This window comes from Crocuta crocuta, unplaced genomic scaffold, assembly GCF_008692635.1.
Source record: "Crocuta crocuta isolate KB4526 unplaced genomic scaffold, BGI_CrCroc_1.0 scaffold159, whole genome shotgun sequence".
NCBI classification, from domain to species: Eukaryota; Metazoa; Chordata; class Mammalia; order Carnivora; family Hyaenidae; genus Crocuta; species Crocuta crocuta.
Window position 1 is genome coordinate 1,223,193 of NW_027533263.1, and position 21,973 is coordinate 1,245,165.

The 21,973-nt window shown below is 40.7% G+C and overlaps 2 protein-coding genes and 1 pseudogene across 7 annotated transcripts in view; 2 read left to right on the forward strand and 1 right to left on the reverse strand.

Moving 5' to 3' along the window:
* Positions 1–1,913, reverse strand: part of HYCC2 (hyccin PI4KA lipid kinase complex subunit 2) — a 97,640-nt gene extending 95,727 nt beyond the window's left edge. For 3 of the 5 annotated variants that reach the window (XM_077747644.1, XM_077747645.1, XM_077747641.1), the window contains exon 1: positions 1,575–1,648. The gene's annotated coding sequence lies outside the window, so the exon portion shown is untranslated. Of the gene's footprint in view, positions 1–1,534; positions 1,649–1,809 lie in introns of those variants that run through there. The other 2 variants (XM_077747643.1, XM_077747642.1) reach the window with 2 other exon arrangements.
* Positions 1,914–1,928: 15 nt separating this feature from the next.
* Positions 1,929–10,149, forward strand: NDUFB3 (NADH:ubiquinone oxidoreductase subunit B3). Of its 2 annotated transcripts, none has more exons than XM_077747648.1 (3): positions 1,929–2,028; positions 7,319–7,460; positions 9,861–10,149. In XM_077747648.1, the coding sequence occupies exons 2-3, from the start codon at positions 7,321–7,323 to the stop codon at positions 10,015–10,017; spliced, it is 297 nt and encodes a 98-aa protein (XP_077603774.1). In that variant the 5' UTR covers positions 1,929–2,028; positions 7,319–7,320; the 3' UTR covers positions 10,018–10,149. The 2 variants fall into 2 exon arrangements, with proteins under 2 accessions (XP_077603774.1, XP_077603773.1); XM_077747647.1 differs by lacking the exon at positions 1,929–2,028 and adding an exon at positions 2,327–2,395.
* A 4,834-nt stretch (positions 10,150–14,983) lies between these two features.
* On the forward strand, positions 14,984–21,070 carry LOC144217885 (uncharacterized; annotated as a pseudogene).
* The last annotated feature ends 903 nt before the right edge of the window (positions 21,071–21,973 follow it).

The window sequence follows — 21,973 nt, forward strand, 5'->3', positions numbered from 1 at the left end:
ACTCACACTACATAATTGCATATAAAATAGAAGAAGTATTCTTTATGACTAAGATAGAATTACTCTTGCAAAAAGGTAAAAAGGCAATGAGTGAAACACCAAGTATCAAAATTTTTATCTCAAGTATTGATAAATATCTCAGTACTCTAAACATTTCAGAACAAACTCCAATGATCTACTTCTCTTTTCCAAATGATACTCAGAGGAAAAAAAAATGAATCTTTTAATTTAGGTCCTGGGATATACTAATATAAATTATCATTAATAAAAAAAGGAAAAATTATACACTTGCTCATACTACATTAGTCTTTATCTTCTCAGCGAAAGACTACATTTCAATGAGATTACATCTTAACAATTTATAATGCTTCTTTTAAAACAGTTCTCTAGTGTGCTATAAAATCAAATTTTATAGCAAAATGTAGTTTGACCTTAGGTAACGCATACTGAATGGAATTCCCATTTTATTCTACATCCCACTGTGCAACTATAAAAACTCAAAAAATATAATTTACAGCTAATTATGTCTATAAATACATTTTACTTCAGTGGGAAAGGTTCAAAGAGCATACTTTTTTTAACCTAAGAAATAATTCATAACTAGTTTACCAGACTTAAAAAACAAATTACTTAAAAGATGACTTCCCACCCTATCCCCCTTCAAACCACCACCTTATTTTCATAGTGCCTAACATCCGCAATTTGGGGGTGGGGGAATCTAGCAACTAATTTTCTAGTCATTTTCCAATTGGCATTTACCTCCTACTATAGATTTTTGAGGTTCTCCACTTTTCTGAAGATTTAAAAAATATATATTTGTAATCAACCTTGACCCTCAAAACAAATAAATTCATGAATTATAAAAACGTGAACCTGGCCGATCGTCTTAAACTAACATTATCTCTCAACCCCAAATTTGTATTTGGGATAAGCTCTTCCTGATGACTCTATCCTTCATGCTTCTTCACCCACAGAGTCTGCCGAGGTTGAAAGCACTCAAATCAACGAAAAAACTATTCTGACACATCAATAGGTTCCAAGACCTCTTCCAAGAGCGACAACCTAGTTATTTGGGTAAATAATAGCCAACGATTACATAATGTATAGCTATAAAGAGTTTGAAGGATCTGACCGCCAGTAAATGTTTCTTCTCCACACACCCTTCCCACCCCGGGAAATGGCCAGAAGAAGCAATTCCTAGGATTTCTCTCAGGTGCCTGCAATGCCGCGTCCTTTTCTCTTTTGGAGCTTCATGCAAAGAAGTCCTCCAGCCCTCACGATACCGTCTTGCTCCTGCCTCTCTCCTTTCTCTGCCAGCGCCACCGCAGCCCCCCACGCTCTAGGCCCCCACGTCGCCCGGCAAGGTTCAGCCTCCACCCGCCCCAGCTGCCTTCTCCTCACGACCCTCCCAAGCTGCTACCTGGTCTACGCGAGGTTCCGGAACCACCAACACTCCAGCTGCCGCCTTCCCAGACCACCCTCGTCAGGCCCCCTCTCCAGTTCGTGCAACTGAGAGAAGAAAAACCCTCCTGACCTGGCACCCTGCGTCTCCCAAAGACAGCGCCGCCGCCTACCTGTCACCCCTCTGCCTCCGGCTTCTTACCGCCACCGCCTCCCGCAGCAGCCTGCCAACTGCAGCGCAACAACCAGCCTTCCCATTGGGTGACTGCGCGGTCTAACAACTGCCTCACTTATTGGCTGGAGTATGCCTGCGGTCCTCCTCTCTGTGCAGTGTCTAAGGATTCCGGTCTCCAAGCAGGAAAAACATCGCCTTTTCCCTGCCATTCTGTCCTCTACAGTTACTCTTACCTCAGTCAGACCACTGATGCACAGGTGTGCGGGAAAAAATGTCGACTTCCAGCATTCTCCATGTCCCCTTCACTGATTCCGGGAATCCGTGACCCAGTACGGAACGTTAAATGACCTCTCTGCTTTCCTGCGGTCAGTCAGTCCGGGAGCAACTTCCGTTTCCGCTTGGCTCCGGCTGGAGGGTTTATTGAGTGTCGTGAGAGGTCAGATTGCTGTCAGGTAAATCAGAGTTGGTGGGATACTTCTTGATCAGGAATAAGAGTGAGACTCTATTCTGGGGATTATAGAAAAGGGAGAGACTTAAGTGGGGAGAGATCCTGAGAGTATATATCTCGAGGGAAGGAGATCGAAGAAACTAGCGAGAGAGAACAATGAAGTCCTGGGGTAGTAAGGGGTTAGTTTGTAGAAGGATATGATGAGAATTACTGTGCTTATACGTTTTTCCTCTTTTCCCACCCGCACACCCCCGCCGCGTGTTTTCTGGTTTACCTTTGAATGGAATAAAATCAGAACAGCCCCAAATCGAGAAATTGTAAAATAAGAATAATTGCAATACCTGCCTCACAACAGGCATGTATGGTTTTAGGTAAGGCTTTTCTGGTGTGAATGTTTAAAAAAAAGCAAGGTACAAAAATCACATTCAGTTTTGCAGAGTGAATACTATTTTTAAATTACACATAAGTAGGTGCAGGGACTGGAGGGAACACTGCAAGTTAACTTGTCTTTTATTTTCTAATGTTCTTATTTGCAAGCTTAAAAATGAGGGGTATTTGGAATATGTACTTGAAAGTCGTTGGTAAACCATAAAACTGCATGTACTGTAAGTGGCATTAGCCTCTTTTTCGTAGTTAGGGAAAATTTGCTAATCCCAGTTAGTGGGAGTTGATCACCAAATTACATGTTAACTTCAAACACAAGAAGATAGCATTTTACAAAAATTTCATTATTACATGTTCTTTCTTTGTAGAACTAATAACCTTGCTGTTTTTTGTCTGTACAGTTCTGAAACTGAAATAAGTATCCATTGTTGAGTCCTTGGCATAATTTGTTATTTTTATCTAATTTTAGTTTTTAGCTTGAAGTTTACATAACGGGAAGATGTATAAAACATAAATACATTTAAAAATTATAATTAAGCAAAGCTTGTGTAACCATCCCTCAGGTTAGAAAATAAAGCATTGCCAATAACTTAGAAGTTGGATTCTCAGCAGAGGTGTTTGCCCTTCAAGGTGGTAAAAATTGTCCTTGGAGGAGAGGTGAAAAAAAATCTTAAAGACAAAAAATATTGCAAAGACTACAATGGTTTGTGCCCCTCCAAAGAGCCATGGTACTTAAGCAAATATACAGTATATCTGTGGTTTTAAATTTCATTGGAAGAGGGGGAGTGAAAACATAAGGAAAAAAATACCCAAAGAAGCTCTTTTGGGGTACAAGATTTTTTTAAAAAAAGATTGAAAAACACTGTTGTAGAAGCTCCCTGTCTGAGCTATGATTCTATCTCTTCCACCAAGATTTAACCACTGTCCTGACTTGTCATAAACGTTCACTTTTTTTACTTTAATTTTTCTATCTATGATGCATTTCTAGAAAAATGAATTGTTTGGTTTTTCAATTTATATAAATGGGATCAAAGTGTATGCATCTTTTGTTTTTACTCACCTCTTTATTTGTGAGATTTTTTCATATTTTTGCATGTAGTTTTTCACTAGATATTCTGTATAGTGTGTCTATTCCATAATTAATCCATTAATGTGGGGTATTAGGGTCATTTATAGTTTGGGGCTATCCATATTAACAATGTGGCTAAAGAGATTCTTATACATCTATTGTTAAAAATATACGTATATATCTATTGTTACATATAAAAAATATAACAGTTTTTTTTTTATTACAATGCTATCCAAATATAATGCAAGGGCTCTTATATAATTTACAGTTTTCTAGTAGCCGTATTAAAAAGGTAAAAAACAAAATTAATTATATATTGCATCCAACCCAGTATATTCAAATATTATTTCAAGATGTAATAAGCATTAAAAGTTATTAATGAAATATTTTAGATTTTCTTCATACCGTCTCAAAATCAATGTATTTTACACTTGCAGAATATGTTTGTATGGTAAATTTTCATAAACATAAACACCTGATCCTCGAAAAAGTAGATCTGTTCACCTAAATTGTTCCCAAACATACTTTAAATTTTTTCAATGACTGGGGCACCTGGGTTGCTTAGTTGGTTGAGCAGCTTTGACTCAGATCACGATCTCACCGTGCAGGCGTTTGAGCCCTGTATCAGGCTCACTGCTATCAATGCAGAACCTGCTTCAGATTCTCTGCCCACCCCTCTGCCCCTTCCCTGCTTGCACACTTTCTCTCAAAAATAAATAAACCTTAAAAACAAATTTTCTAGAGTGCCTGGGCAGCTCAGTCAGTTAAGTAAGCATCTGACTTCAGCTTAGGTCATGATCTCATGGTTTGTGGGTTCGAGCCCCGTGTTGGGCTCTGTGCTGACAGCTCAGAGCTTGGAGCCTGCTTCAGATTCCATATCTCCCTTTCTCTCTGCCCCACTCGTACTGTCTGTCTGTCTCTCTCAAAAATAAATAAAACATTAAAAAACAATTTCTAGTGACTGACTTGAGAATCCGATTTGAAATTTAAATTAATTAAAATTACATGAAAATTCTAGCCACACTTCAAGTCCTAGTGTCTATCATATTGAACAGTGCAGGTCTAGACTTTAAGGTATTCAGATGTTCAACATTTCTAGGTCAGGCCAGTTTTTCTCAATGGTTGTGCTAAGTCACATTCCTACCACCTGGGTACAAAAGTGGAAAGCATATCACAATGTGTTTTCCCCAAATCTCACAATCTTGCAAGGTAGGTTTTATGCTCATGTTACACAAGGAAACAAATTCAGAGAGATTAAATAATATATGCCCAGGAGTTTATAGCTATTAATGGTGCATCCAGGATTTGATGTCATATCTATACAGCACTAAAGTAAGTCTGCACTTAAGTAGAATTCCAAACTTCCTTCAGAGTGATCAGGATATCATTGATTTATGGCTATATGGAAGTGGAAATAATTTTTAAAAGAACAAAGGATTCCCTAGAAATTGTGTTCAACTTTTTGAAAGGTCATTGAAATATTCGATTTAGTAAGGGACTCTTACTGAAATAGTTTAATGAGGTAAAAGAGAAAACACATTGAACTTATTGAGGGAAATTAGGAGAAATAAGTCTATGTATACGTTCACGTTATCCTTCAAAGATTTATGTCCTAAATTACTTAGTATTTTGAACATAGTAACATTGTAACTTTGATATAGCTTTCATACATGATATTGCTTCCATTTTTTATTTTCCCAAGTCAAGCTATTTTATTAAAAAAGGTTGACACTTTGTATTCTCTTCCAAGTATATTAATATTCAATTAGAGTTACTATTCTAGAATTGATATTTGCCAAAATAAGGGTTTTTCTTGTAATCTCTAGAGTTTTGGAATGAAACATTAAGCAAAACATTTTTATAAACATGGTTTGAAGAAGCCAAGAGATCATTCTAAGTAAACACTTCTAAAATAATTTCTTTCATAGTAATGTATTGAATCTCAAAAGTTAGGCTGAAATCTGAAACTGTAATTTTCCCTTTATATTATTGAATCCATTAAATAATAATAATGAAATAATTAATCAAATATTTCACTTGAAATTGTGAATGTTGTTTTACCTTGTGTTTGGTAGCTTTGGTTTTCACTCTTTTTTTTAATGTAAAAACCATCAGAATAGTGTTTTGTGATTATCTTAATATGTCTAAATATAAAGGGTTGGTTAATTTGTCAGAATTACTGTGTATAATTCATACCCTCCCCCCATATCCTGAGAACTGTTATTTAATGGTCTGAGCATTTTGCATAATGTGTCTTGAGTATACACTATGTAATAATTACTTCTGTCTTCTAAAGTGCAGTGTAAGAGCCCTGCCTTATTATGGGGTCTGTTCATAGTTATAAATGCAGACATAATGGTAGTAATTATTTGGTTTGGTTTTATTTCTGGAGAGCAGTGATTATAGAATTGCTACTGCTAACCTTAAAGAAGGGGGGTATTAATTCATACCCCTTTAATTTGAAATTCATAGCAATTTAACTGGGGACTGACCTGAAGTTTATTTTTACATTATCTATAAAAATAACACTAGTGGGTGTGGGGCTCCTGGCTGGCTCAGTCAGCAGAGCATGTGACTCTTGATCTGGGGGTGTCAAGCCCCACCTTGAGTGTAGAAATTATAAATAAATAAACTTTAAAAATAACACTAGTAAAACTGGTCTTTATTATAGCCATTACAGGCATATTTTGTTTAAGGAGGCTTTAGAGTCCTAAGGTCTCCATTGGTTTAATTCCGGAGTCAGCAAACCAAAGCCTGCTGGCCAGATCCAGCCCATTGACTGTGTGTGTACTGCCAGTGAGCTAAGATGGTTTTTACAGATGAATATTTGGAATGAATTTGATAACTAAGGAACACTAACTTTGTGCCCCAGTTAAGAAAAATGTTATCCCCCAAAAAGGGGAATTTCATTTTTTCATCAGAACTGTTTTACAAAAAATTGTACTGAGTTATTATGTTTTGAAGTTTATGAATAAAATGTTTTTCTCTCATTATATAACTACCTACAAAATATCCTTTTCTAAAATTTTTTATTTATTTTTTGAGAGAGAGACAGGGAGAGAGAGCGCGCATGCCGGGGAGGAGCAGGGAGAGAGAAATCCTAAGCAGACTCTGCACTGAAAGTGGGGCTCGAGCTCACAAACTGAGATCATGACTTGAGCAGAAACCAAGAGTCAGAAGCTTAACCAACTGACCCACCCAGATGCCCCACCTACAAAATATCCTACCAAGATATAGTATATAAAACATTGTCGTTATGCATAATTACACATTATAAAAAGACTAGAAAGAAGGAAACAATGTTGCTTAGAAGTTAGGGGCAAGGGCTGTGAAACCAAACTGCAAGGTTCAAAACCAATAGTACCATTTACTATTTTTGTTACCTTCAGAAAGTTACCTGGTTGGAGCTTCATTGTCTCCATCTGTAAAATGGTGATAATAACTGTGATTTAAGTTCAAAGAGTTGTTTTAGGAGTAATGGAATTAATACATGTTGAAGCACCATGGTGCTCCTGACACACAGAGCACAATAAATGTTTGCTGTTCTTATAATGAAGAAAGGAACAAAATAGTAAATGGCTGTCTCTAAGTGGTGGGATTATTGATTTTTGCTTTTTAAATTTTGTACATGTGTATTTCTTAACTGAATGTAAACTAGTTATGTAATAAGATGCTATTTTTATAAAACATTAACTCAGAATTTTCAAGTATTTATTTGACTTTCCTTTTTAAAACATTAACAAATGTTTGGATATTTTGTATCTACAATCTACATAGAAAACTTGGGAACTTGATATCTACCATTTGCATATTTCTCTTTTATGTTAATCTTATCCTTTAGACATGGCCCATGGACACGGACATGAACATGGTCATAGTAAACTAAAACTTCCAGATTATAAACAATGGAAGATAGAAGGGACACCGTTAGAAACTGTCCAGGAGAAGCTGGCTGCACGAGGGCTAAGGGATCCATGGGGCCGGTAAGAATAATTAAATAATTCACATAAAATTTATTCTAGAGGATCAGTACCTAAATTCCTTTTTTTTTTTTTAATTGTTTTAGCTATTCTAAGTTCTTTGTATTTACATTTAAAAAATTTTTTATAGCTTATTTATTTTTGAGACAGAGGCAGAGCATGAGCCAGGGGAAGGGCAGAGACAGAGGGAGACTCAGAATCTGAAGTAGGCTCCAGGCTCTGAGCTAGCTGTCAGCACAGAGCCCAATGCGGGGCTCGAACCCAATGCGGGGCTCGAACCCACGAACCGTTTGATCATGACCTGAAGTTAGACACTTAACCGACTGAGCCACTCAGGTGCCCCNAAATTGTTTTAGCTATTCTAAGTTCTTTGTATTTACATTTAAAAATTTTTTTATAGCTTATTTATTTTTGAGACAGAGGCAGAGCATGAGCCAGGGGAAGGGCAGAGACAGAGGGAGACACAGAATCTGAAGTAGGCTCCAGGCTCTGAGCTAGCTGTCAGCACAGAGCCCAATGCGGGGCTCGAACCCAATGCGGGGCCCGAACCCACGAACCGTTTGATCATGACCTGAAGTCAGACACTTAACCGACTGAGCCACCCAGGTGCCCCTACATTTAATTTTTAAAACAAGCTTTTCAGTTTCTACAAAAAGGCTGCCTGAATTTTAATTGAGATCACATTAACCCCGAGCTCACTTAACAACTCGAATTACTATATTGTACACCTGAAACTAATTTTACACTGTATTAACAAACTGGACTTTAAACAGAAACTAAAAAAAAAACTTGATGTCTTAACAATACTGAGTCTTTAAGTCTATGGACAGTTTAGATTCTGTTTAATTTTCTCAGCAATGTTTCATTGCTTTATATACAAGTCTTATGTAGATTTTGTTAAATTAATCCTGAATTATTCCATATTTTTGTGCTATTGTAAATGGCATTGTTAAATTTAAATTTTCAATTTTCTTGCTTATATATGAAAACATAATTGAGTTTTATATATTGACTTTGTATCTTGTTACTTTGCTAAATTCACATTTTTCTTCTAGCAGTATTTTTTTACAGATTTCTTAGGATTTAATTAATAGATGGTCATTTTGTCTAAAATCAGTATTACTTTCTCCTTTTCAATTTGTAAACTTTTTATTTCTTGTATTATTACACTGGGTAACACTACTAGTATAATGTTGAATAAAAGTGGTGTAAGCAGACATCCTTGCCTTGTTGCTAATTGGGGGAAAGCATTCAGTCTTTCACCACTAAATATAATAGTCATAGGGTGGTCATAGATGCCCTTCGTCAAGTTGTGGTGTTCTCTTTAGTGGTAAATGCTTTTTCTGCATCTATTGAAATGCTGATATCATTTTTTTATTCTGTTAATATGATGAATTACTCTTATTGATTTTAAAATCTCAAGCCAATCTTGTATTCCTGAAGTATAAACCCTTCATCATGATGTTATTATCCTTTCATATATTGCTAGATTCAATTTTCTAAAATTCTGTTAAGAGTATTTCCGTCTATTTTCATAAAGGATATTACTCTGTAGTTTTCTTCTAATATCTTTGGTCAGGTTTTGGTATCTGAATTAGATGTGATTAACTCTCATGTATTCTACCAAGTCAGATTTTTTAGAGTTTAAGTGTATTTTGTTTTTTATAACATGATTTTTTCCACTTATTTATCCCTCTCTGTGAGGGACTTTTTTTCACTAGAGCTATTTGACTTCTGTTTACTTCTCTGTTCAGGATACTGAGAAGAATGATTGCCAGAGCAAGAACTTAGTCTCCTAAAGCTCAGGCTGCTAAGACAGGGAAAAGCTGTGAGCCTCTGGAATAGTAATAATAATGTTGAGTGTTACATACCCTCTCTGCCAGAATACATCATACATTGCCCCGTTTAACCTTTATAACAAAACTATAAGGTAGATAGTAATCATCATTGAGAAAAAGCAGAAGCAAGCCCTGACAGGTTAAGTAACTTGTCCAGCCTAAAAGGCTGTTAATCTAAGTGGCAGAGCAAAATTTAATACCCAAGTTTCTGACTTCCCCTTTATATGATGGTGTAATGACTGTTATGGGCAAAGCCACACAGCTGACCAGTAATGAATAGGCTGTAGTGAGTCTTGCATTTGAGAATTCTGTAAAATCCTGATTATTAATGGCTATGAAATGTGAATCATCAAGTCTTTTTTCTTCTGTTTTATATGTGAAACGTGGGCACATAGACCTAATTATCTTATGTCACAAAAAAGACTCCTATTGTGATCCACTTAGATTATCTTATATAGGGTTGCATATAAATCTGTTAGAAAGATGAAAATTAAATCTGTTTTACTCAGTAAATATACATAAGTTGTGTGTGATTCTGATTTTTCCCTTTTTTTTTCCCCTCTAGCAATGAAGCTTGGAGATACATGGGTGGCTTTGCAAACAATGTTTCCTTTGTTGGTGCATTATTAAAAGGATTCAAATGGGGATTTGCTGCATTTGTGGTAGCTGTAGGGGCTGAATATTACCTGGAGTCTCGGAATAAAGATAAGAAGCATCATTGAAGAAAATACCTGAAAGTATCTTGAAGTCTTCTTAATTCTCCTATAAAAATAAGATTTCATCAACATAGCCTACTCATCTGTGTATTTTCCCAAATAATACTAGTAAGATTTAATAAAGTAAGAATACATGTGCTGGTCTGTGTTTGTTATTCTTTAAAAAAAATATATCTTGGGGCACATAGGTGCTCAGTTGGTAGAGCATGGGACTCCGGATCTTGGGGTCATAGGTTCAAGCCCCACATTTGATGTAGAGAATACTTGAAAAATAGTCTCAAGCCATATCAGATAATGGTTTGAAATATGTGGGGGGATTGAGTACTAGCAGTAGTGCATTCTGCACTAGCAGAACACTAGCACATATTTGACCAAATCGATATGTTCTAACAGGTTTTGTTTTCTATGTTTTCACGTGTTTTTAGTTGTGATAACGTTTGCCATCTGAACTACTTTTAAGTGTGCAGTCCATAGTACTAAATACATTCACAATGTGTAACCATCACCACCATCCATTCCCATAACTTTTCACCTTTTAAAACTGAAAGTCTACACCTATTAAACAATAAGTCCCACTTCCCCATCTCCTAGTCCTTGACAACCACTGTTCTATTTTCCATCTCTATGATTTTGACTACTCCAAAGTACCTCAAAAATGGAATCATGATATTTGTCTCTTTGTAACTGGCTTATTTAACTTAGCATAATGTCCTCAAGTTTCATCCTTATTGTAGCATGGATCAGAATTTCCTTTCTTATTAAATGTGAATAGTATTATATTGTATGTATATTCTACATTTTGCTTATCTATTCAACCATTGATGGACACTTCGTTTGCTTCTACATATTAGCAATTGTGAATAATGCTACTATGAACATGAGTGCACTCCAATATGTTTTTAAATGGGAATTGGCCTTGCTGTTTTTACCATCCTCCATAGGTGCTATAGATTATTATATAAAACAATTTGCAGCCCAGTTCTGGTTGACATATCCATGTATTGTGTTCATTTTCGTTATTGTGATATTATCTACTCTTGCCTTCGTTCTCATTTCCTCATGATGTGAAAAATTTGACTTTTTTTCTGAATTTCCAACAATAAACTACATATACTTCCTATATTGAATTTTTAATTTTAATTACATTTCTTTTTTTTAATGTTTATTATTTATTATTGAGGGAGACAGAGACAGAGCGCAAACAGGGGAGGGTTAGAAAGAGGGAGACACAGAATCTGAAGCAGGCTCCAGGCTCTGAGCAGTAAGCAGACACCCCGAAGCGGGGCTCGAACTCACAATCTGTCATGTGACCTGAGCTGAAGTCAGATGCTCAACCTACTAAGCCAACCAGGGGCCACTAATTAAATTTCTAAGTAAAGTTGAGACTTAAGACTCAGCTTGTTGAAGAGAGGTAATATTTTTGCTTGCATAACAAAGTTAATAATAAAACTCAAGGATGATTTTTTTTCTTGGTAAATTTCTTCTTTATAAACATAAACTTGAGAAATCACTAAATACATGAGATAAGAATTCCTTATAAGCTGATAGTAGTAAATAGAATTGGTTAAATGAAATAATAAAAAAAACTACAAGAGATAAGAAAAGTGTTTAAGAAGGAACAAAGAACAAGGGGAAAAATAAAAATAGCAAGATGGTAGATTTAAACATAATCATATAAATAATTACGTTAAGTATAAGTGGTCTAAACTTGAAACTCTAAAACTTCCCAATTAAAACACAGGTTGTTAGGGGCACCTGACTGCCTCAGTTGGTGGAGCATACGACTCAACCTTTGGGGTGTGAGTTTGAGGCCCACATTGGGTGTAGAGATTATTTAAAAATAAAATCTTACGGGTGCCTGGGTAGCTCAGTCGGTTGACACTCTTGATTTTGGCTCAGGTCATGATCCTAGAGTCATGGGATCAAGTCCCATGTCGGGCTCCACACTGACATGGAGCTTGATTAAGATTCTCTCTCTCCTTCTGTGCCTTTCCCCCACTCATGTTCTCTCTTTTTCTAAAATAAAATATAAAAAAATAAAACCTTTATGAAGAAAAGTCCACAAAACAGATTGTCAGCTTTGGCAAAAAACCAAGGCCCAACCATAAGCTGTTTACATGAAAACTCCTTTAAAATGTAGGGTAAAGGTAGCATAATGGAAAAATATACTGTGCAAACAGTAATGAAAAGAATATTGACAAGAGTTTCATAAGAGAGACCTCTCCATAATAATGGATGATTCAGCTCATTAAAACATTAAACTCTGAAATGTATATGCATAGAGCTTTAAATAATATAAAACAAAAGCAACAGATCTAAATGGAGAAAGAGTCAAGACCACAATTATAGTTGAAGATTTCAACACTTGTTTTTCAGTAATTGAATACAGGTGCCCCTGTATTCCTGTACTTTGAAGAAAACTCTTTTGATACATCTAATGAAAGAGGTTCACACCTTTTTTTAAATGTTTTATTTATTTCTGAGAGAGAGAGCAAGCGTGAGCAGGGGAAGGTCAGAGAGAGAGGAAAACAATCTGAAACAGGCTCCAGGCTCCAGGCTCTGAGCTGGCTGTCAGCACAGAGCCCAGCGTGGGGCTTGAACCCATGAACTACGAGAACATGACCTGAGCCAAAGTCGGATGTTTAACCTACTGGGCCACCCAGGCACCCCCACACCTTTTTAAAAAAGTAACATGAGAGAGCACTTCAGGGGACAAAGTGGTATAGAAAATGTATGTAAAGACTAAAACATGGAAAGATAGGAATTTACCCATGTGAATGGTTAGAAACAAATTAGAAGAAACAAATTAGAAGAAAATAAAAAAGGAAGAGAAGGGTTTGCAGGATATTGGCATATTGGAAGCAGAAGAAACAAGCAGAACTTAGTATTCAATGCATATTTACAGCCATGGGGTGTATTTACAGTTCTCCACTTGCTTCAGTGTAGATTTTAATGATACTGAACACAACAGGGGTGTCCACTTTCTCTCCATCGTTTTAAACACAGTGTTGGACGTCCTAGCCTCAGCAATCAGAAAACAAAATGAAATAAAAGGCAACCAAATTGGCAAAAAGAAGTCAAACTTTCACTTTTTGCAGATGACATGATAGTCTATAAGGAAAACCTGAAAGACTCTGCCAAAAAGCTGCTAGAGTGTGAATTCAGCAAAGTTGCAGCATATAAAATCAATGTATAAAAATCAGTTGCATTTCTATACATCAATAATGAAGCAGTAGAAAGAGAAATAAAGAAATAGATCCCATTTACAATTGCACCAAGAACCATAAAATACTTAGGAGCAAACCTAACCAAAGATGTAAAATACCTGTATGCTGAAAAGTAAATAAGCTATCTTAAAGAGAAAGCAAGAGTTCTACCTTGCAAAGTAGAAAATAAAGGAACTTTTCCGCAAATTGCTACAGACTGTACTTTGTATGTGTGTGGCTTGTGGAATTTATCATCAATTAGTTTTAAGTAAACTAATCTTCATGAAGCAGATTAGTGGCTTAGAAGGGTTTTCACAAAGAAATTGCTTATTGAAGCTAATACTAGTAGTGCAAAAACAAGCAAACAAAAAGAAAATAACAGAGTTATGAACTCTGTCAACAACATTAATAAGTAAACACAATGATCTAGTTGTGAAAATAGTAAACCAAAACAAAAAAATTAAGTCCAAAATATGAACTTGGACCCACTATCAGTACAACAAACCCTGCCTTTTTCTTTCTGAAAAGAGAGAGAGAGAGAGAGAGAGAGAGAAGGAGGCAAGCCATAAGAGACTCTTAAAGCTAGAGAACAAAATGAATGTTGCTGGGAGGGACATGAGTGGGGAGTGGGCTATTATTACACTATATGTTAACTAACTAGAATTTAAATAAAAACTTGAAACATAAAAAAAAGGAAAAAAGAGTACTTTGATCTGATGTATGAACTCATAATAGCATGAAGTCATCATGATAAGCAAATATTTTAAAATATGTTTAATCTTTGTCTTACCTTTAGCTTCTATGTTTGCGTATTTTTTAATATTTATTTTATTTTTGACAGAGAGAGAGTGCTGCATGCTGGAGAGTGAGTGGGGGAGGGGCGTAGAGATGGGGGAAAAAGAACCTGAAGCCGGCTCTGCCCTGACGGCAGGAAGCCTGACAGTGGGATCCAACTTTCCAACTCATGAACCATAAGATCACTACCTGAGCTTGAAGAACCTAAGTAACACCATTTTGAGATTAAGGCCCCCATTAAGAGCAACGGTCGGGCTGCGTGTAGCCCAGTTCCAGGAAAAACTTCAGCTGAAGCCACCCTCAGAACACTCTCAGGTCAGCCAATCAAAAGAAGCTAAGAAAGAAAGAAGAAATATACCTGTGGTCTGAGTCAGGGTCTGGGGATTATAGATAACTACTTTGTACAAATTAGCCAATCACTCAACCACTTGCCTGAACCCCACGTGGGGCCTTTAAACTCACCTCATAATTGGTCGTTTTTAAAGGAGTCTCAAAGGTCATGATTGGGTCCTGCCAAAAGTAACAAAAATCTCACAGATACTGAATGGTCAAAACTGTTGTCATGGGTGTTGTACAATTATGATTGGTACTTATGTGATGATGCTATGCATACATCGTGTGCACTGTAACACGTCCCTTACCCTATAAAAACTCTGCTCGCTATTGTTCGGGGCTTCACCCTACTGCCGCTGCACCAGTTGACTGGTGAGCCCCTGCTCAAGCTTGTAATAAAGACCCTTATGTACTTGCATCAGTGTCGGCTCCTTGGAGGTCTCAGGGGACTCGCAATTCAGGCATAACATTTGGTGTGTTGGCCGGGAACACTCGGGATCCCCCCCAAGACTCTCAGGACCCCCGAACCCAAGGGTCAACCCACCGGTAAGAACCTATTTGTCTCTATGTGTCTGGTCTATATCTGTCTATTTCTATTCTTGGTCTCGGGACAAATTCGTACTTGGAAGTGGTCAATTATGGTCAGGCGGACACGCCACGGGACTGTGACCACAGGGGATCCTGTGAAGACGTTCCAGGCCCCCATCGGTAACGGGGTTCAGGGCCCCATCGGTAACAGGGACAGAGTGCCCCCTGAGGAACTTGGTAAAAGATGGAGCGGGTCGCTACCGTGAACCAGCGTGAGGCCGGCATCTTACTTTTGGTTTCTCCTCCAACGAGTGGGGGAATCTGTTGGCTAGCCTTCTGTGTCTCTCTGTAGTTGTCAATTTTCTCTGTTAGTGTCTATTACCTTGTGACTGAGACTGACGCTATGGAACAGACGTCATCCAAACCCCTAGACTTAATGTTGGCCCATTTTAGAGAGGTTAAAAAACGACTCCATAACCTCTCAGTGATTGTCAGGAAGGGTCCATTTCAAACTTAGTGGGCTCAGAATGGCCCACTTTCAATGTAGGATGGCCGCTGGAGGAGACCTTCGACCGTGACACCATTTGGAAGGTCGAGGATCCAGTTTTCCAACCCAGAAAGGGATATCCCGACCAAGTCCCATACATCGTGGTTTGGGCCGATCTGGTTGATGACCCACCCCCTTGGATTAAAAGTTTCTTGCCTACACAGAAACCTGAGGTCCTGGCGGTAGCTGAAAAGCACCTGCCCTCCCGGGCTTCAGAACTGCCAAAAAAGGAAGCTAAACCCTCTGTGCTGCTCTACCCTATCTTACAGGGTGGAACGGAGGAAGAATTAATTTTTCCCCCTCCTTATCAATCCCCTCCACAGGGCCCAGCAGGAGGGACATGGACACCACCCGAACTACCGGTGCCCCCTGCCCCGCCAGCCCCAGCGGCCCTGAGATTGGCAGAAATGGGCTCCGCCCAAGGGGCCCGAAGCTGCTATGGAATGACGCCTGAGGGACCTGACTCTACTGTCTTGCCCCTGAGGGCCACGGGCCCCCTGATGATCGGGGCAACCAACCCCACCATTACTGGCCCTTCTCCACGAGTGATCTGTACAATTGGAGGTATCAAAACGCTCCAGCTTTTTCCTCGGCGCTGCCTGCGGAGGTGGCAGCCATCTGTTACTCGGCNTTCTCGGAGAATCCCCATGCCCTTATTAACCTATTAGAAACTGTTCTGTTCACTCATCAGCCCACCTGGAATGATTGCCAGCAATTGTTGCAGGTCCTGTTCACTACTGAAGAGCGGGAAAGAATCCAGTCGGAAGCCAAGAAATTGGTTCCTGGGCCCACTGGAGTTCTCACTACTGACCAGGCTCGAATTGACGCTGGGTTTCCCCTAGCATGGCCAAGATGGGACTACAACACGGCTGAAGGTAAGGAGAGTCTCTTGGTCTACCACCAGACTCTGTTGGCAGGTCTCAAGGCTAGGCTGTGGCTCGCAAGCCTACTAATATGGCTAAGATATATAATGTCAGTCAGGGACACTAGGAAAGCCCCACAGCATTCCTTGAGAGAATATTGGAAGCGTTCCACCAGTACACCCCTATGGATCCAGAGGCCCCAGCAAACCTAGCTGCGGTGGCCATGGCTTTTATCAATCAGTCCGCTCCCAACATTCGGAGAAAACTTCAGAAACTAGAATGTCTAGGAGAAAAGAGCCTCCAAGATCTAGTGGTCGTGGCAGAGAAGGTATACAACAACAGGGAAAGTGCAGAGGACAAGCAGGTAAGAGCTGAGAAGAGACAGAACCAGGATCTAGCCAAGATCCTACTTGCAGCAACTGCTGAGCCAGAGGACCGGAAAAGACACCTCAGACAGTTGGCTTCAGGAGAAAAAGGTAAGAAAAACTCCCAACGGGTTGGAGGACGCCCCCGCCTGGGCAAAAAGCAATGTGCCTACTGCAAAGAAGAAAGATATTGGTCCAGAGAATGTCCCCCCCCCCCAAAAAAAAAAATCTAATGCTCCCATTCTAGTAATGGGAGATGACAGTGACTAGGAGAGACAGGGCTCAGCACCCTTCCCCGAACCTACGGTAACCCTAAAAGTGGAGGAGAAGTCCACCGAGTTCTTAGTGGACACTGGGGCTCAACATTCTGTGCTCCTGCAACCAGCTGGCCCTCTGTCAAACAAGACATCCTGGGTCCAGGGAGCCACAGGGATAAAACAGTATTCATGGACTACCTGAAGAATAGTAGACCTTGGTGTGGGCCGGGTATCCCCACTCCTTTATGGTCATTCCAGACTGCCCCTACCCCTTGCTAGGCCACGATCTGCTGACCAAGCGGGGGACTCCAATTCATTTCTCGGCCGAAGGGACTACGGTATTAGACGAGGCTGGGCAGCCAATACATGTGCTCACCTTGGGGCTGGCAGATAAATATCGCCTATATGAGACACCGATGACACCAGATGCGGGGATTCAACCTTGGCTCCAGCAGTTCCCATCAGCATGGGCTGAGACTGGAGACATGGGGTTAACAAAACATAGGCCCCCAGTGTTCGTGGAACTGAAGCCTGGGGCAGACCCGGCCCAGGTCCGCCAATACCCCATGTCCCTGGAAGCCAAAAAGAGCATAACTCCCCATATCAGGTGCCTACTGGACCTAGGAGTTCTGAGGCCATGTCATTCGGCCTAGAACACGCCCTTGTTACCTGTCCGCAAGCCAAATTCTAACGATTACAGGCCTGTACAGGATCTAAGAGAGGCCAACAAGCGGGTAATGGACATCCACCCAACGGTTCCCAACCCCTACACCCTGTTGAGCTCTATTCTGCCTAGCCACGTCTGGTACATGGTCCTGGACCTAAAAGATGATTTTTTCAGCCTCCCACTAGCTCCCAAGAGCCAAGACCTTTTCGCTTTCGAGTGAAAGCGAAACAACCTGACAAAGGGATCAATGGACAACTAACATGGACTAGATTCCCCCAAGGGTTCAAGAACTCCCCCACCATCTTTGACGAAGCCCTACCCAAGGATTTGGGTGAGTTCCTCTCCCCAAACCCCCAACTAACTCCTTTACAGTATGTGGATGATCTGCTTATTGCAGTTGAGAGTTGAGACACCTGCTTGACCGGCACCTAGAGGTTGCTGCAAACCCTGGGAGACTTAGGATACCAGGCTTCAGCCAAAAAGGCCCAGATCTGTAAAAAAGAAGTACAATACTTAGGCTACATCCTCAAGGGAGGTAAGCGATGGCTGTCACAGGTGAGAAAAGAGACTGTCCTAAGAATCCCTACCCCTAGGAATGCCAGACAAGTGCAGGAATTCCTAGGATCAGCCGGTTTCTACAGACTCTGGATTCCTGAGTTCACTGAGATAGCCCGACCTCTGTATGAGGCTACCAAAAGGCAGCCTAACTTCACCTGGACTGAGGAACATCAGAGGGCTTTTGAGACCTTAAAACAGGCCCTCTTGTCAGCACCCACTTTGGGCCTACCGGACGTGACTAAGCCATTTCATCTGTTTATAGATGAACACAGAGGAATAGCCAAAGGTGTCCTGACCCAGTGCTTGGGCCCATGGCGCCGCCCTGTGGCCTATCTGTCAAAGAAGCTTGACCCAGTGGCTGCGGGATGGCCCCCATGCCTCCGCATGATAGCGTCAGTAACTCTTCAGGTTAAAGATGCAGAGAGTTCATAGCAGCACTCTCCACAATAGCTAAAACATGGAAAGAGCCTACGTGTCCATCAACAGATGAATGGATCAAGATGTGGTTTATCTATACCATGGAATACTACATGGCAATGAGAAACAATGAAATCTGGCCATGTGTAGCAACATGGAGGGACCTTGAGGGTGTTATGCTGAGCGAAATAAGTCGGGCAGAGAAGGACAAATATCATATGTTTGCACGTATAGGAGGATTAGGAGGAACTTGACCGAGGAACAAGGGGGAGAAGAAGGGCGGAAATGGTGGGGGAAAGGGAGAGAGGCAAACCATGAGAGACTCTTGAATGCTGACAAAAACTGAGGACTGATGGATGGGGGGGGAGGGGGGATGGGAATGGAGGAGGACACTTGTGGGGATGAGCACTGAGTGTTATATGGAAACTAATTTCACAATAAACTATTTGTAAAAAAAAAAAAAGATGCAGACAAACTGACACTAGGACAAGAGTTAACTATCACTACTCCCCACGCCATCAAGGGAGTCTTATAAAAACCACCAGACTGATGGCTCAGCAATGCTCGCATAACACACTATCAGACTTTGTTGCTTAATCCTACCCGAATCGTTTTCCAGGCCCCCACAGCCCTAAACCCAGCCACATTGCTGCTGGATCCGGACTTAGAAGCACCCTTACACGACTGTGCCGACGTCCTGGCTCAAGTCCATGGGACCCGCTCTTATCTGAGGGACACTCCACTTCCAGATGCAGAAATTACTTGGTTCACAGATGGTAGCTGCTTCATACAGGAGGGACAAAGGTATGCGGGGGTGGCAATAGTGTCAATAGAAAAAACCATTTGGGCAGAACCTTTGCCCACTGGCACCTCGTCACAGAAGGCCGAGCTCATAACCCTAACCAAAGCCTTGACTCTGGGAAAAGACAAAAATTATACATATATACAGACAGCAGATACGCTTTCGCTACCACGCACGTCCATGGGGCCATATACAGAGAAAGGGGACTGCTCACAGCTGAGGGAAAGACTATCAAAAACAAAGAAGAGATCCTGGCCTTACTAAAAGCTTTGTGGCTCCCCAAAAAACTGGCTATTATTCACTGCCCAGGTCACCAAGAAGATAATAATCTGATTTCTAAGGACAACAACCTAGCAGACCAAGCAGCCAAGCAAGCTGCTCTTAGGGCCAGTCATACCCTGGCCATCACCCTGGTTGACCCTGGAGACTCTACTCTCCCTAAAGTCCCCGAATATAACAAAAAAAAAATTTACAATGGATCAAAAAGCTGCCTATGACCCAATACCTAGAAAGATAGTATATATCAGCAGATGACAAGCTCATCCTCCCTGAAGATCTAGAGATGAGAGCCCTAACCAAGATACACCGTGCTTCCCATATGGGAATCAAAAGAATGCAAGATTTAACTTGCCATTCTAAGATAAAAATCAGAGATGCTAACTCTAAGATTGAACAGATTTTGGCCAATTACGAGGCATGCCAACTCACTAACGCCACGAAAAATCCTAGCAACCCCGGAACCTGCCTGAGGGGAAGACGACCCATAGCCTACTGGGAGACAGACTTCGCTGAGGTAAAACCAGGACTATATGAGTACAAATACCTACTAGTGTTTATAGATACTTTTTCAGGATGGACAGAAGCATTCCCAACCAAACATGAGACTGCCCAGATCGTGGCCAAAAAAACTCCTAAAAGATATCTTCCCCAGGTATGGCTTTCCTCAGATGACAGGGTCAGACAATGGACCTACATCTGTATCCAAGGTAAGCCAGAATTTAGCCACAGCCCTGGGGATTAATTAGGAATTACATTATGCGTACAGGCCCCAGAGTTCAGGACAGGTAAAAAAGATAAATAGAACCCTAAAAGAGACCTTAACTAAATTGACCTTAGAGACTGGAGGAGACTGGGTGATTCTCCTTCCCTTTTGCACTCTATAGGGTGCGCAACTCCCCATACCAGATGGGATTAACTCCTTTTGAAATCATGTTTGGGATGGCTCCTCCCATCATTCTCAATCTCCAAGCNCACTGTAACATCCCTGTCCCTTACCCAATAAAAACCCTGCTCTCCATTGTTCTGGGCTTCACCCTACTGCCGCTGCGCCAGTTGACAAGTGAGCCCCTGCTCGAGCTTGTAATAAAAACCCTTATGTATTTGCATCGGTGTCAGCTCCTTGGTGGTCTCTGGGGACTTGCGATTCGGGCACAACAATTGTACTGATCCCCTGATAATTTGCGATTATGCTTTGTTCCTGCTTTGAATCTACACATTCCTTTCCTCCTCACTCTTTAAGAAGTACTGATNTCCTCCCATCATTCTCAATCTCCAAGCACAGGTGTTTAATGAGTTTGAAGATCAATGCCTACTAAATGACTTTTAAAAAATCCACTGGGTTCATAAACATATTTGGCCTAAATTACATGTCCTCTATGAAACAGGTCCACCACCGGAGCCGCATCGCTTGAGCCCCGGTGACTGGGTCTATGTTAAGAGACACCACCAAACAAACTTAGAGCCCAGGTGGAAAGGCCCATACACCGTGCTTCTTACAACCCCAAGGGCCCTGAAAGTCGACGGAGTTGCCACGTGGATTCACTACACCCACACCCGGCCGGCAGACCCGCTTGCGATCAAAGAGGACTACCTGGCTCCAAACCCTCAATGGGAGGCCACAAAGAACCCCGAAAACCCACTCAAGCTCAAGCTGCGCCACTCCTGACTTTTGCTACTCTACTAACTGTATGTAAATCCAGTCCCAGCCCCCATCTCCTCAACCCTCACCAGCCTACCACTGCCAAATGGGTTTTGCGAGGACCCCTAACAACACCTAGAGACTTGGGGCGGACAGTTCAAGAATTGACATTAACCGGACCAGCATCCATCACATTCCCCACCTCCCATTTAAACCTCTGTAGTTTAGTGGGAGATCGCTGGAACACAAATCCAGGGGCTTGTAGAAGCTGATGTGTAGACTGTAACACTTTCAAGTGTCAATTGGGGGCTGACTGCCAACATCAAAATCTAAAAAAAACAGATCTTTTATGTATGCCCCGGAACTGGTAACTTTGACACCTGCGGAGGCACAGAACAATACTTTTGTGCCTCCTGGGGATGTAAAACTATAGCTCCATGGGTCAAACGACNGGGCACAACAATTGTACTGATCCCCTGATAATTTGCGATTATGCTTTGTTCCTGCTTTGAATCTACACATTCCTTTCCTCCTCACTCTTTAAGAAGTACTGATAAGATTCTCAATATAAACCGGAGAGGAGCTTTGCTTAGGGCCATGGCCAGTAGAACGTTTGGCCCCCTCCTTTTCTCCTTTCTTTGATTGAGGAGTCTGGAGTAATCTGTATTTTTTCACCCCAGGGTTTACTGGTCAAACCCAGCATTTG

Excerpts from the sequence above, each read along its gene's own strand:
- NDUFB3 (XM_077747647.1), top strand. Across the intron at positions 7,461-9,860 it reads CTAAGGGATCCATGGGGCCG|CAATGAAGCTTGGAGATACA; the intron begins GTAAGAATAATT and ends TTTCCCCTCTAG.